The sequence below is a fragment of the Trematosphaeria pertusa genome (genome assembly GCF_010094035.1).
Source record: "Trematosphaeria pertusa strain CBS 122368 unplaced genomic scaffold BU26scaffold_2, whole genome shotgun sequence".
In the NCBI taxonomy this organism is placed as follows: Eukaryota; Fungi; Ascomycota; class Dothideomycetes; order Pleosporales; family Trematosphaeriaceae; genus Trematosphaeria; species Trematosphaeria pertusa.
The window spans coordinates 2,124,453-2,137,158 of record NW_022987213.1 but is presented as its reverse complement, the minus strand read 5'-3'; the positions used below and the strand labels follow the sequence as shown (position 1 = coordinate 2,137,158).

The 12,706-nt window shown below is 54.4% G+C and overlaps 6 protein-coding genes across 6 annotated transcripts; 4 read left to right on the top strand and 2 right to left on the bottom strand.

The window, feature by feature from the left end:
* The first annotated feature begins 79 nt into the window (after positions 1–79).
* BU26DRAFT_144802 (uncharacterized protein) lies at positions 80–1,812 on the top strand. The gene has a single exon (XM_033819885.1). The coding sequence runs from the start codon at positions 515–517 to the stop codon at positions 1,550–1,552; it is 1,038 nt and encodes a 345-aa protein (XP_033689766.1). The 5' UTR covers positions 80–514; the 3' UTR covers positions 1,553–1,812.
* Positions 1,622–2,776, bottom strand: BU26DRAFT_417793 (glycerate dehydrogenase; the record flags this gene model as incomplete). Its single annotated transcript, XM_033823218.1, has 1 exon — positions 1,622–2,776. One exon carries the CDS (start codon positions 2,774–2,776, stop codon positions 1,622–1,624), a length of 1,155 nt encoding a protein of 384 aa, XP_033689765.1.
* A 504-nt stretch (positions 2,777–3,280) lies between these two features.
* On the top strand, positions 3,281–4,772 carry BU26DRAFT_546902 (uncharacterized protein). The gene is made up of 2 exons (XM_033831862.1): positions 3,281–4,507; positions 4,558–4,772. Exons 1-2 carry the CDS (start codon positions 3,525–3,527, stop codon positions 4,580–4,582), a joined length of 1,008 nt encoding a protein of 335 aa, XP_033689764.1. The 5' UTR covers positions 3,281–3,524; the 3' UTR covers positions 4,583–4,772.
* A 170-nt stretch (positions 4,773–4,942) lies between these two features.
* On the top strand, positions 4,943–7,057 carry BU26DRAFT_559418 (uncharacterized protein; the record flags this gene model as incomplete). The annotated part of the gene is made up of 1 exon (XM_033832698.1): positions 4,943–7,057. The coding sequence occupies one exon, from the start codon at positions 4,943–4,945 to the stop codon at positions 7,055–7,057; it is 2,115 nt and encodes a 704-aa protein (XP_033689763.1).
* Positions 7,058–7,123: 66 nt separating this feature from the next.
* BU26DRAFT_537411 (mitochondrial carrier) lies at positions 7,124–8,612 on the bottom strand. The gene is made up of 2 exons (XM_033831410.1): positions 8,155–8,612; positions 7,124–8,101 (listed from the first exon to the last, which is right to left on the bottom strand). Exons 1-2 carry the CDS (start codon positions 8,496–8,498, stop codon positions 7,240–7,242), a joined length of 1,206 nt encoding a protein of 401 aa, XP_033689762.1. The 5' UTR covers positions 8,499–8,612; the 3' UTR covers positions 7,124–7,239.
* Positions 8,613–8,761: 149 nt separating this feature from the next.
* Positions 8,762–12,366, top strand: BU26DRAFT_447750 (SPT16-domain-containing protein). Its single transcript, XM_033824662.1, has 5 exons — positions 8,762–9,020; positions 9,076–9,160; positions 9,216–9,496; positions 9,550–10,975; positions 11,025–12,366. The coding sequence occupies exons 1-5, from the start codon at positions 8,841–8,843 to the stop codon at positions 12,122–12,124; spliced, it is 3,072 nt and encodes a 1,023-aa protein (XP_033689761.1). The 5' UTR covers positions 8,762–8,840; the 3' UTR covers positions 12,125–12,366.
* The last annotated feature ends 340 nt before the right edge of the window (positions 12,367–12,706 follow it).

The following is a 12,706-nucleotide window of genomic DNA, read 5'->3' as shown; positions in this document are numbered from 1 at the left end:
AGTTTGCGTCGGGTCATGTTACTAAAAGATAAGATTGCTCGGAGGCAAACAGCCAAATGGAAGGCATTCGACATTGCTGGAAAGCCGGAGCGTGATGTATGATCACGTGGAGTGGGGCCCAGTCTCTCACGGTGTGGAATTCCCCGGATAGAACGACGTGCGTAAGAGCTACCCCGGAGGCCTTCGCGGGTGCGTACAATGGAACGTATAATTCGCTAAGCCAATCTTACTTGCTTGTACGGCGAGCCCTTTGATCTCCCTACCGCAAGAGCCAGTTCCGCTCATTCACCGCTGCGCATGTCGGTCAAACGTTGTTCCGCCGAACCATCAGAACACTAACACAACACCTTCCTAGATGTCTACCTCGTCTTCTACACGGTCGGCAAGCACAGCCCACTTTCAAGATGGTGCCCTCTTTTGAGGAGTAAGTCCGCCGTTTCGGAGAGCCGCATTGTCTTCTAACACTCCTAGAATCCTCTCAAGCCCACAATTTATCTTCCTCGTGGGCGCAGAGATGGAGCCAGTCGCCGCCCACGCCAGGGCAATCGCCGCCTTGTCTCTGTATTTCGACCGACTCATAAACGGACCCATGAGAGAAGCTGAAGAACGCATAGCTGAGCTCCCGGATGTGGAGAAAGAGGACTTTATGCGAGTGTGCGAATTCGCCTATCGAGGAGACTACACCGTGCCGCCGATGGCGGAGTACAGGGACCTCTACGGCGAAGATGATCTCGATTCCGGCTGCGATTTCGGCTGCGATTCCGACTCTAGCAGTAGCGACGACGATCCGGATTCGGACAATGTAGCTCCAAGCGACGGAAACGACTCTCAGGCGAGCAGCTATACTTCGACCAAAGATCCGGCTCAAGAATTTCCAGGATTGGACGAGGTGGAAATAGAGCAGACGGTCGCAGAGCTGGAAGTGCTAGAACTCGAGGAGCGAACGCGAGAGGCAGCGTACGAGCAGGACAGCCAGCGCAGACTAGCTCTAGAAGAGAGGAAAAGAGACGAGAAAGGAGTCCCGCTAACCAAGCGTTTCTTTCGGCGACCTTACCTCCTCTGTCAACAGCCACGGGCGATTATCAACAGAGGCTTCTGCAACGACTACAACCCTAAATGCCGGCTCAGCTTTGCTCCCGTCCTCCTCGCACACGCCAAGCTGTACAGCATTGCTGATCGATACATTATACTAGCCCTCAAAGACCTTGCGCTACACAAGCTCCACAAGGACCTCATGAACTTCCATTTCAGCCCGCAGAGGGCAGAGCGCACTAGGGATATTGTTGAGTTAGCGCGATTTGCGTATTCCAATGACAACACCATGGATCGCGGCGACGACGGCCATCTCGATGATCTGAGGGAACTTGTCGTTGAGTTCATGGTCCTTCAGATACACATTATGGAGAAGTCTGGTGAATTCGAGGAGTTGCTGGAGGAGGGTGGACAGTTTGTTCTGGACTTTTGGCGCTTGGAGAGGAAGGAGAGGATGATGCAAGAAGAGAAGAATCAGCCGGCTAAGGTACGGAAAAGGGACTTAGCTCCGTTGCTGTAGGTTCCCTTTTTAGTAAGAAAACTTGGGCGCAGCGGACGAAATGCAGGCTGAAGCAGGTTAAGAGGGGTTTCATGTAATCAAATGCAAAAGCTCCTTTCCTTCAACATAGCGCTCAAGATTCTCTGCCGTCTCTTCGTACCAAGTCTGCAAAGTACCCTCTTCAACATACCCCATATGCGGCGTCAAGAGCACCCTACTCTTGCCTTTCTCATCCCAGTTCTCAGCTCGCCATGGACTGTCCGCTGGCAAAGGCTCGATGTCAAAGACGTCCAATGCTGCACCACCTATCTTTCCCTTCCGGAGCGTATCCAATAGCGCAGCTTCGTCGATCAGCGGTCCTCTTGACGTATTAACCAGGAGTCCCGAAGGCTTCATCCATTCTAGCTCTTTCGCTCCTACGATTCCTCTTGACCTCTCGCTGAGAACGTAGTGTAGGCTTATCACATCAGAGATCCTGAATAGCTCTTCTTTGCCCACAACCCCGAACGTCTTCTCATCTTCACCAGCGATCCCGCCGCCTATGACTGGCAATCCTACGTCTTGCGCTAGCTTATCTGCCTTCTCTTGGGTTAGGTTCGCGCTCCAGCAGACAATCTTCATGCCCCAAGCTAGCAATCCGACTCTTGCAACAAGCGCCCCTATCCTGCCAAACCCCACGAGACCCAGCGTCTTCCCTTGCATCCCAATCGCAAGCTCCGTTTGCCAGCCGGCTGGGACTCCCTTGCCCTTCATGACCGCATCATCTGCAGCGACGTTTCGCGCCAAACCAAGTATTAGAGCCCATGCATGCTGAGTTGTTGGATGCCCACCACCTTTCTTGATATCAATCCTCGCTCTCGCAGACGGCCCGCTCCCCTTCCCATCTGTCCTTCCCTTCCCGGGAGCCGCAACAACCTGGATTCCCAATTCCTTCGCAGTCTTTAAGTCAAACGTCTCAAACTGTGTCCCCGTCGCAAGTATAACCTTCAAATTTGGCAGCTGTCGGAGGAGTTCGCCTGGAAACGGCGTCCGTTCGCGCATCGTAGACAGGACGGAGAAGGGCTTGAGGCGTTCGACGAGTGCTTTGCGGTTCGCGTCGGTGGTTTTGGGGTGCGTGTAGGCAGGAAGGGTGTCATTAAAGGTAGTGATAGATACTTTAGAGGGGTCAATGTTCGAGAGGTGCTGGGCGGCGATGTTGTGGTAGTCGTCGAGAATAGCGAGTTTAACAGGTGTTTGGGAAGCCATTGTGAGACTCAATTGCGGTGTAGAGGGCGTAATCTGAGGTCTAATGGTTCGTGAGAGATGCAACAGTCGCCGAGACATGCTGAAGCGTGAGGCTATTCGGAGTGGTTCGCATCGAGTTCGGCATCATGCCCGGCATTTTTAGGCTTCATTACAAATGAGGAGTACCGAGGATCGCCGGACCCATTTGTAAGCCTTCAAGGAAACTGAAGCTGCGGGGAGAAGATCTCTTAGTGGCTGGCCGTAGAATGCGAGAAGGCTGCACGGAAAAGCAGCTCGGAAAAGAGCGCTTAGTCAGCGAGTCCACTCCGCGAAGTCGCGCTTGAGTACTCCATTTCTCTGCGCATGCCCATTATCAATTTCTTGGACTAGACGTCCGGAACCTCTTGCCTCATATTGAGTCGACTTTGTCCCGATCGTAGGCGGATTCCAAGGTTTGTGCGTGGGAGGTCACGATCACGACAGACAGACACGAAGAGCCCCCGCTCCCTTGCAGGTACACTTGTATTGTCGGTTCCCAGATGGAGATGCAGCGATCAATATGAGCACTCACGCTGAGTGTCACTGATGAAGTTGATGCGGTTTCGTACGTAGTAAGTAAGGGATGGCGCGGCCAAATCCAGACGCGCGATGCTCCATTCCGCAACCAAGCCAAACACAATCACGGCATGTTCAACCGATTTCTTAGCTTCATGGGTTTGAGCGCCTCATCTCTCCTTCTTTGCTTTTTCCATACAGCCATTCGTTCAAGATGCCGATGTTCCCGCATATCGTCACTACGCTTCTCGCGATTTCACGCCTCCCGTCCATACTCGCGAGGTACAATGGCTTCCGACACGAAGCTATGGACGCGTCGAAGAAGGCGCAAGCGAAGCGCCTAGAGCCCTTGATTGTGAATCAAACAATTACGGAGCAATGCCCTGAGCCAACCTCCACGCGCTCCATCCACAGTATTATCTTCCCGTCACCGGATGCCTCGCCAGTCGAAGTCACTGCGCAAAGCCAGGTCGTCACGTCCTTCTTCCCTGAAATGACCTGGTGCGTCGGTCATCCAGTTGCTCTAATACCGATTTCGGGCTCACCGTACCTCAATCAATCGCTCGAGTACTCGACTTCCATGAGCGGCACAAGTCTCTGCGAAACTGTCTATGTTCCGACTGCGACTACTGTCTGCGCGACTACCCTTACCGGAATTGCTTCCAAAGTCACCGTGTCTGAATGCGATCAAGAGATCACCTTCTCGAGCGAGTGCGGCTATACGCTGGAAACACCAACCCCAGTCACGACCAATCACTCAATGATCACGCCTGCACCGACCGTAAAGCGAATGATGACATACTGGCTTGCTCCCTGGCAGTCTCTAACCGCCGGAGAGACGCCTTCAGATGTCGATATCAAGGTCTGCACTATTCTGGAGGACGGGAACATGGAGTGCATCCGGTATCAGGAGGTCTGGGAGGTGGTCCTTGTGACATCGACCATCACCACTTCGCGCGAGATTTCGCTCACGACGACCGTTAGTGGGCCCGGTACACTAATGGTCGAGACCATGGAAATTTACATCACCGACACAATCGAAACGGTGGACCTCTCCACAGTCTTTGCGCTGGAAACGGAGATAGAGACCGAAAGCACGAGCAAGGGCAAGAAGCTAGTCACGAGGCCGGAGACGGATGGAGAACCACCCGCGTCTACGGTCTACATTACCAAGCACTTGAAGTACAAGAGCACGACGTGAGGACTTCCTCATATTGATCCCAAGCATCTGCTAATAAGCACTATAGACCGGACCCAACGACCACCGTCTGAGTTACTTCAATGGCGACTCAACGTGTGGGCACGATTACTAGAACTCGCGCCCGGCCTCGCCCGACTTTGCTAGATCTGCCGGATTTCTAGAGGCGAGGAAGATGGGAAAAAGGCGTGGCGGCCTTTCAATTTCGTTTGTTTCCTCGCCAGTATCCGTATAGAGTAGCTTAGTCAACAGGTATTACAGAAGTAGAGCATTGAATATAACGCGTTCACGACGTTCTAAACGGACCACTCATTCAATGATCCAACATGTGATCCTCTCCTGGGTTGGAGTATCCTCTTTCCATTTTCCCGCTTTCGCACCCTTCTGCTCTTTTCGGCGACAGATATTCGCTCTCTTTCTATCGTTGCCACAGCATGGAAACTCTCCTCTTCCTCTTAGCAGCAGGCAGCACTCTCGCTGCTGCAACCCCCATCTGTTCTCTCGATGACCTATCCACGTCGCGCATTACAAAAACAATCACCACGACTACAGTGCACTCCATCGCCTCGCACTTGGTCTTCGCTAAGGGTGGCACACCACTTTCCGAGAATGCGGGCTCTTCTCCGCCAAAGGACGCCATCATCGTCAACTACTTGCAGGATACATCAAACGTTAACCCTAATGTCCCCCGATTTGCACTATTAGCCCAAGCAGTTGATGAGACTATTACAACTCACCGGTCTCTCCCTGCCAAACCCACGATTCCACAGCGTTCTGGCGTCCCGGCGATATCAGGGCCACCCCTCTCTGGGAGAGCTAATACTCCTCAAGAAACCGACAACAGCGCCATCGACCGCATCCTAGGGTCCCTACCGCTGCTGTTCAAGCGACAAGAAGAGGTGGACTACTACTCAATCTTCCTCACCATCAACGACATCGACGTCGAAATCCCAATGCCCAAGCAGAAAGCACGCCAGTTCTGCCAGTCCATCGCACAATCAGCATCTTCCTCCCCTTCACGGATTCGGACGACGATCACACCTGCTACTGGGGAGGAATCGAGCGAGGAGAAAACGCGGACGAGGACTCGCCTAACATCGCTGCCGAGCTTCACATTGTTCTCAAGCAGCGCTGAGGATTCAATTTCTGACTCCTCTTCCGAAGACCCCATCGACCACGAGCCGCCTACAACAAGAAAGCATCCTACTACTATTACTAGCCAGGCAACCCACACCTCATTCTCCGTGGATCCCTCAGATGACGTCTCCTCCTTCAACCCGCTATCCCACTCCGCCGCCTGGGAATCCTACGAATCGTACATCTCGCGCTTAAAATCCGAGCGGCAGTCCCAGCCCGCATCCGATTCTGAGGCATCCACGCCATCCCCGACAAGTTCACCATCTGGCAGCGGAGATCCCGAGGATGACCTGCCAGAATCAAGCCTTGAGCCAGAAGGGAGGATTCCGCCGTCGGATGAGGGGCTGTATGCTCGAGCGCCACTAACCTCGATGCCGAGCATTTCTAGCGCGAAGGGTGGCGGTTGGCATACGATCACCGACGTCTTGCGTGCCCGGAAGGCTATCTGGAACGCCGATGCACATGCTAAACGTGCACATGATGACGATGATGAGGAGATCCTAGATACACCGGGCCAGGTGCCTGCGGGCGACTCCGAGGACCAGGATGGCTTGGAGTGGGATACACCGGATGAGTCTGAGGTTGGTGAAGGGCCCCCGAAGAAGGTTCCAATGCGGCCGGGAGACACAGGCGGCAACGAGGCTGACGGAGAAGAGCATGAGCAAGGAAGGACGAGCGATTCGGCAGACGACCTAGATGACCGTCCCACGAGTACACAGGATAGCGACGACGAGCCTGCGCAAACATCCGCTGAAGACGCGCCTCAACGAAGCACAATCTTTTTAACCCGCCATCCCCATCCCCGCACCTCAACGTCTCTATCCGACGACTCAGAGCCCACAGTCAAAACCACCGACCTCCTCGAACCGCCAGACTCCCCAGAACCTACAGGTGGGCCAGACGACTCCGACCCCTGGGCCACCTCTAAGTTCATCCTCCCGCCCTTCGACAACCCCACCCCGTTCCTCCCGCTCCCCCCACCCATGACGGCATCCACCGTGGAGGACGGGGTCACGGCGATAAGTACAAGTACGAGCACGAGTACGAGCACGAGCACGCAGACACAGACGCAGACGCCGGGGACCGCGGACTCAGACCCAGATTCGAGTGCAACGCCTGAGAAGAACACGCAAACGGGCAAGGCAGCGACGAGCAAAGCGGGCATGACGATGAGCCCAGCAGGATGGGTGGCGAAGGAGAAGGGGTTGAAGATGCCGTATTGGGTTGTCGGCATTATCATTTATTGGGCGAGCGGGCTGTGGGAGTTCGGGCGGCAGCTTCGAGGGCACTGGGCGGTGCATCGGTGGATTGGGTTTGACAGGGTATTGCTGGCTGTGTTTAATACTGTTTTCGAACGGTGGTACAGGTGTAAGGTCGAGGACTATGATCGATATCTAGCGGCGGGGATATGATTTGGTACTTGGAGTGGGGAGAAGGATTGAGTGGACTTTACTGGTTTAACTTTGAGTGTGATCATGATGAGAAATGTGGATTCTATATGCAAGCGTTCGGTGTGTGTAGGCGTGTGGTACATACATTTAATGCTCTAAGGCGCTGGGTATCATAAAAGGTAGTGTTACAAGCATCCTCCTCTTCATGTCAGTAGAATATGTGCTCCTTCATGACTTATTATAACCTCCTCGGTCTCAAACGCGTACTTGCGCCGGACCAACTCAAACACGATGAGGCCCGCGCTCGTGCTCGGCATCTGTCGGAGGGTGCTCATAAAAAAGTCTCGGTAGAGGTACCTTCTCCACCCCCCGTGTCGTTTAGCGAGCTTCTTGCATTGACGGAAAGTTTCTTCGTACGCGTGGTAGTAGCGGCTCATAATTCTTGACGGCTTGCTCTCGTTATGCGCCTGATAGTCGAGGGCCTCCAGCCGGCGATAGTGGACGTCTTGCAGCTCAGTGAGCGGATGCTGGATCAGCTGAGATGTTATAGATGCAGATATGCCAGCTAACAGGAGGAAGGTGGGTTCTAGGGTGTAGTGCGGCTTTATGACAGGACGACCGTCATTTTCATCGTGATAGAGTGCGGCGGATTCCAGCAATGCCTCGCGCGTTCGACTACCATAGTAATGCGTGACATATCCGTAGTACCCCTGACTCTTGATCGTCTCGAAGGTAGTGAAGAAGAAAGCGGCGCCGACAGAATCTTTGAGTAGACTGAGCGTCCAGCCAGCGAATATGCCGCGGAGACTAATAGAATGCAGCTTGTGGCCCGCGTAGTGCCACATGGTCTTGTATTTTCCCTCAAGGATATCCGACGTGCGGAAGCGAACCTGAAGGGCGTCGAATGGTGCTGCGAGGAGCGACTGCACGCCGCCTGCTATCAGACCGGCGGTAAATGTTGTAGAAGGCGGCGGCGGAGGATAAATGCGCTTAGTCTGGTAGGAGGATGGTACGTGAAGATTCGAAAGGCTTTGCAAGTATGCTGTGTACAAGACGGCCCCAATGCTACGCACTGTTAGCCTGTACGCAACCGTAAAGACCTTCCAGGCTCTACATACAGAGTGTTCGCAAGAAGCGGCGGCATGACTTGATTTGGAATGAAGCTCCATCCCTCAGTCCTCACCGCGTGCACCAATACCGCAGGCGTCGTCATTCTCCATGTCCATCGCGCTGCTTCTTGGAAGTGAGGGTTGATTGCCCGCGCATATCCCATATAGTCGATGCGGCCTCTGAAGAAGGCCTTGACCGGTGCTCTGAAGTAGAAAGCTACCATGCGCGCCGCAATCGCACGCATACCGGCAGCCTGCACACCAGTCGCTGGAGCTTTGTTGGGGGAGTTGGGGCCATCGCTTCCGTCATCGCGGGGAGTGACTCCAGCGCGCGCACTGGAGCCGGCCGTCATCTCATATCATGGAGGGTGAGAGAGAGCTGCAGCCGCATCTGGGGGGTTGTTCTGCGGGCGATATAAGTGAATAAGTGAAGGCGTGAAGGCGGCTGCACGCGGGCCTGTCACCGGTGAAGGAGGGAATGACCACGTTCCGAGTGGCTGAATCTCGGAAAAGCTCCAAGGAACGAAGTCGCGCTAGTGCAGACACGTGACGCGAATCGCGTCGCTCGCCGCCCGTGCGCCGTCATCCAGCATCCTCGACCGCGCGACTTTTGTCCATCCGCGCTGTCTCTCTCCCACCACCCTCGCAGCCGCAGCTAACGCCCCGAAGGCCACAGATTCTCGCTCGCCTTCATCATGGCTGACGACATCGTTATCGACAAGGCGCTCTTTCACGAGCGTCTCTCGGCCTTCGTTACCAAATGGAAGGCGGACAAGCGCTCTGGCGACCAGGTCTTCCAGGGTGCGGGCTCAATCGCGACGGCGGTGGGCAAGGCGAGCGAGCCAGGCAGTTATCTGAAGCCAGCCGCATTCCAAGTGAGTTTGCAGAATTTGGGAATTCGATGATCTGACGCTGACGGTGAGTTTGTAGCTATGGCTGCTAGGCTACGAGTTCCCCGCGACGCTGTTCGTCCTCACGCCCGACCTTGTCCAGATCGTCACAACCAAGAAGAAGGGTATGTTCGAGATAAGTACGCCAAATCGGATCGGGTTGCTAATTCGGATGGGCAGCCTCATACCTGGAGCCTCTGAAGGGTGGCAAGGTCCCCGTTGAGATCCTCGTGCGCGGCAAGGATGCGGAGGAGAACAAGAAACAGTTCCAGACGTGCCTGGAGACGATGAAGAAGGCAGGCAAGAAGGTCGCGGTGCTGAAGAAGGACAGCGCAACCGGCGGCTTTGCGGAGGAGTGGAAAGCGGCGTTTCAGGAGGCAGGCATCAAGGAGGAAGACCACGTCGATCTAGCTCCAATTCTGTCTCAGGCGGCTTTGTCAGTCAAGGACGAGAAAGAACTGGTAAGTTTGGGAAGATTTTGTGCGCGGAACGCGATGCGCTGACAGCCGACCAGCGAATCATTCGAGATGCATCGCGAGCTTCAAGCGCCCTCATGACCAGCTACTTCGTCGAAGAAATGTCCGACATCCTCGACTCTGAGAAGAAGATCTCCCACAAAGCCCTCTCCGACAAGGTCGCGAACAAAATCGACGATCCCAAGTTCTTCGAGAAGCAGAAGGTTTCTAAGAATTTCGATACCATGCAGTTGGACTGGTGCCTGGCGCCGACCGTGCAGAGTGGTGGAGCTTACGATTTGAAGTTTGCCGCCGAGCCCGACGACAACAACCTGCACGCAGGCGTCATCATCTCCGCCCTCGGCCTCCGCTATCAGACATACGGTGCCATGATTGGGCGGACATACATGGTGGATCCGAACAGGGAGCAGGAGGCGGCTTACAAGTTCCTCTTGTCAGTACATGACTTGATCATGAAGTCGATAAAAGACGGTGTTGTGGCCAAGGACGTCTACAGCAAGGCGTTGAACCACATCAAAACCAAGAAGCCTGAATTCGAGAAGCACTTCCCCAAGAACGTCGGCTATGGCATCGGAACGGAGAACAAGGACGGCACGCTGCTTTTGAGCGGCAAGAATACACGGGTGCTGAAGGACGGCATGACGCTTGTCGTCAGCACTGGCTTCCAAGATCTTGAGAACTCGAAGCCGCAGAACAAGAAGAGCAAGACGTATTCGCTCGTGTTGGTCGACACGGTGCGTGTGGGCCCCACGGACTGCGCCGTCTTCACCAAGGATACGCCGTCCGAATTAGACTCTGTCTCGTTCTTTTTCAACGACGAGGAAGAAGAGGAGACGAAGCCGAAGCCAAAGCGTGAGCGCGCAGGCGCCATCGCACAGACCAACATCACCAAGACCCGGACGCGACACGAGCGACCCACCAATCAGGACGCCGAAAAGGAGGCACTGCGACGGGAGCATCAGAAAGAGCTCCACCAGAAGAAACAGCAAGCGGGTCTAGAAGCCTACGGCGAGGGCGCGAAAACTCTGAACGGTACCGAGGAGAAGAAGTTCAAGCGGTTCGAGTCGTATAAGAGGGATAACCAGCTCCCCTCGTCCGTGGCCGGCTTGGAGATCGTGGTGGACAAGAAGAATCTCACAGTCATCCTGCCCATCATGGGCCGTCCCGTACCCTTCCACATCCACACCATCAAGAACGCCTCGCACACACCTGAGGCCGATTTTACATCTCTCCGTATCAACTTCCTCTCACCTGGTCAGGGTGTCGGCAGGAAAGACGACCAGCCCTTCGAAGACCCCAACGCACATTTCATCCGGAGCTTAACATTTCGCTCTCATGACATTAATCGCATCGACCGGATCACGAAGGATATCACCGATCTCAAGAAAGACGTAGTCCGACGTGAGCAGGAGAAGAAGCAGATGGAAGACGTTGTTGAGCAGGATAAGCTTATTCCTATCAAGAGTATGACATCCCTCTCATGTCTAAAGCGCTTTATGCTGACTAGTTACAGGCCGGAAACCATTCGTTCTCGATCTCATCTTCCTCCGACCTGCGCTCGACGGCAAACGCATTCCTGGAAGCGTCGAGATCCACCAAAACGGTCTCCGGTATGCGCACGGTGCTGGCGGCGTCAAGGTTGACGTCCTCTTCAGCAACATGAAGCACCTCTTCTTCCAGCCCTCGCAACACGAACTCATCGTCATCATTCACGTTCACCTGAAGAACCCCATCATGCTTGGAAAGAAGAAGACAAAGGACGTCCAGTTCGTCCGTGAGGCAACAGAGATGCAGTTTGATGAGACGGGTAACCGCAAGCGACGACACAAGTTCGGCGACGAGGAAGAGTTCGAGCAGGAACAGGAAGAGCGTCGGCGCCGTGCGGCTCTCGACAAGGAGTTCAAGAACTTCGCAGAGAAGATCGCTGATGCTGCCCGGAACGAGAATGTCAGCGTTGACATCCCGTACCGCGAGCTCGGCTTCAACGGTGTGCCGTCACGGTCCTCCGTTCTCGTCCAACCCACAACCGACTGCCTAGTGCAGCTCACCGAGCCCCCCTTCACCTGCATCACTCTGTCTGAAATCGAAATCGTGCACCTCGAGCGCGTACAGTTCGGTCTCCGCAACTTCGACATGGTGGTCGTCTTCAAAGACTACAACCGACCGCCCGTCCACATCAACACCATCCCCGTCGAATCACTCGATCCTGTAAAAGATTGGCTTGACAGCGTCGACATCCCCTTCTCTGAGGGTCCGCTCAATCTCAACTGGGCCACCATCATGAAGACCGTCACCCAAGACCCGCACCAGTTCTTCGTCGACGGCGGCTGGTCGTTCTTGTCTACCGAGAGTGACGATGAAGATGAAGACGGGGAGGAGGAAGAGTCGGCGTTCGAGGTGTCGGAAAGCGAGCTCGCTGTCTCAGACGAGTCAAGTGGGGATGAGAGCGACTTTGATGAGAATGCATCCGATGAGATGGACGACGAGGGTAGTGAAGACGACTTTAGCGAGGGAGAAGATTGGGACGAGCTAGAGAAGAAGGCAGCGAGGAAGGATCGGGAATCCGGCCTCGTTGTCGAAGACGAGGGCAAGGCCAAAAAGAGGAAGCGGTAAGCGGTGTCGCCACACAGGACAACTTGACGTTTGCTGGGTAAGGAATGCGAGGTGGTGCGGACTAGCTGACGGTGCTCTGCTTCTCTTTGACGGGATTTCCATGTAAAATTGTCGGCCTCTTTTTGGGCTTTGGATGCTTACGGCATATGGGTCGCGGTATACCGGGATGGGAGGCATCTGGAGTTCTTCTCCCAATAGCTTACAGCTCCCGTTCAAAAATCCTAATGATTTTGATTTCATTGCACCGCATGGTATTGCAATATTTTCCAAAAAAAAAATAAAGTGATTGATTTCCGAAACAAGATGTAAGTGCACAAAAAGCACTTAAGACTCCAGAGGCGCAGGTGGCTGAAATCCAGGCTGTTCTACGCGTATATCGATGCACTCATAGCGGTTGCGAAGGAAAACTGGCATCGTATCCTTCATATAGAAGACGCTTTGAGGAAGTGAGGCTGGAACACTCGCCTGGTGCATCGCGGCTAGCTAGCTAGCAAGTATGGGCACAGCGCAGAAGCCCTCGAAAGCATCGCCGAAACGAGCATGTTCAGCGCGAGTGACGGCGCGAATGAGGACTATGCCCAC

Bases quoted from the DNA above. Each gene is read 5' to 3' on its own strand.
- BU26DRAFT_447750 (XM_033824662.1), top strand. From the start codon at position 8,841: ATGGCTGACGACATCGTTATCGACAAGGCGCTCTTTCACGAGCGTCTC. The intron at 9,021-9,075 runs GTGAGTTTGCAG...GTGAGTTTGTAG, and splicing joins TGAAGCCAGCCGCATTCCAA to CTATGGCTGCTAGGCTACGA. The intron at 9,497-9,549 runs GTAAGTTTGGGA...ACAGCCGACCAG, and splicing joins TCAAGGACGAGAAAGAACTG to CGAATCATTCGAGATGCATC.
- BU26DRAFT_537411 (XM_033831410.1), bottom strand. From the start codon at position 8,498: ATGACGGCCGGCTCCAGTGCGCGCGCTGGAGTCACTCCCCGCGATGAC. The intron at 8,102-8,154 runs GTATGTAGAGCC...AACAGTGCGTAG, and splicing joins CCGCTTCTTGCGAACACTCT to CATTGGGGCCGTCTTGTACA.
- BU26DRAFT_546902 (XM_033831862.1), top strand. From the start codon at position 3,525: ATGCCGATGTTCCCGCATATCGTCACTACGCTTCTCGCGATTTCACGC. The intron at 4,508-4,557 runs GTGAGGACTTCC...TAAGCACTATAG, and splicing joins TTGAAGTACAAGAGCACGAC to ACCGGACCCAACGACCACCG.
- BU26DRAFT_144802 (XM_033819885.1), top strand. From the start codon at position 515: ATGGAGCCAGTCGCCGCCCACGCCAGGGCAATCGCCGCCTTGTCTCTG.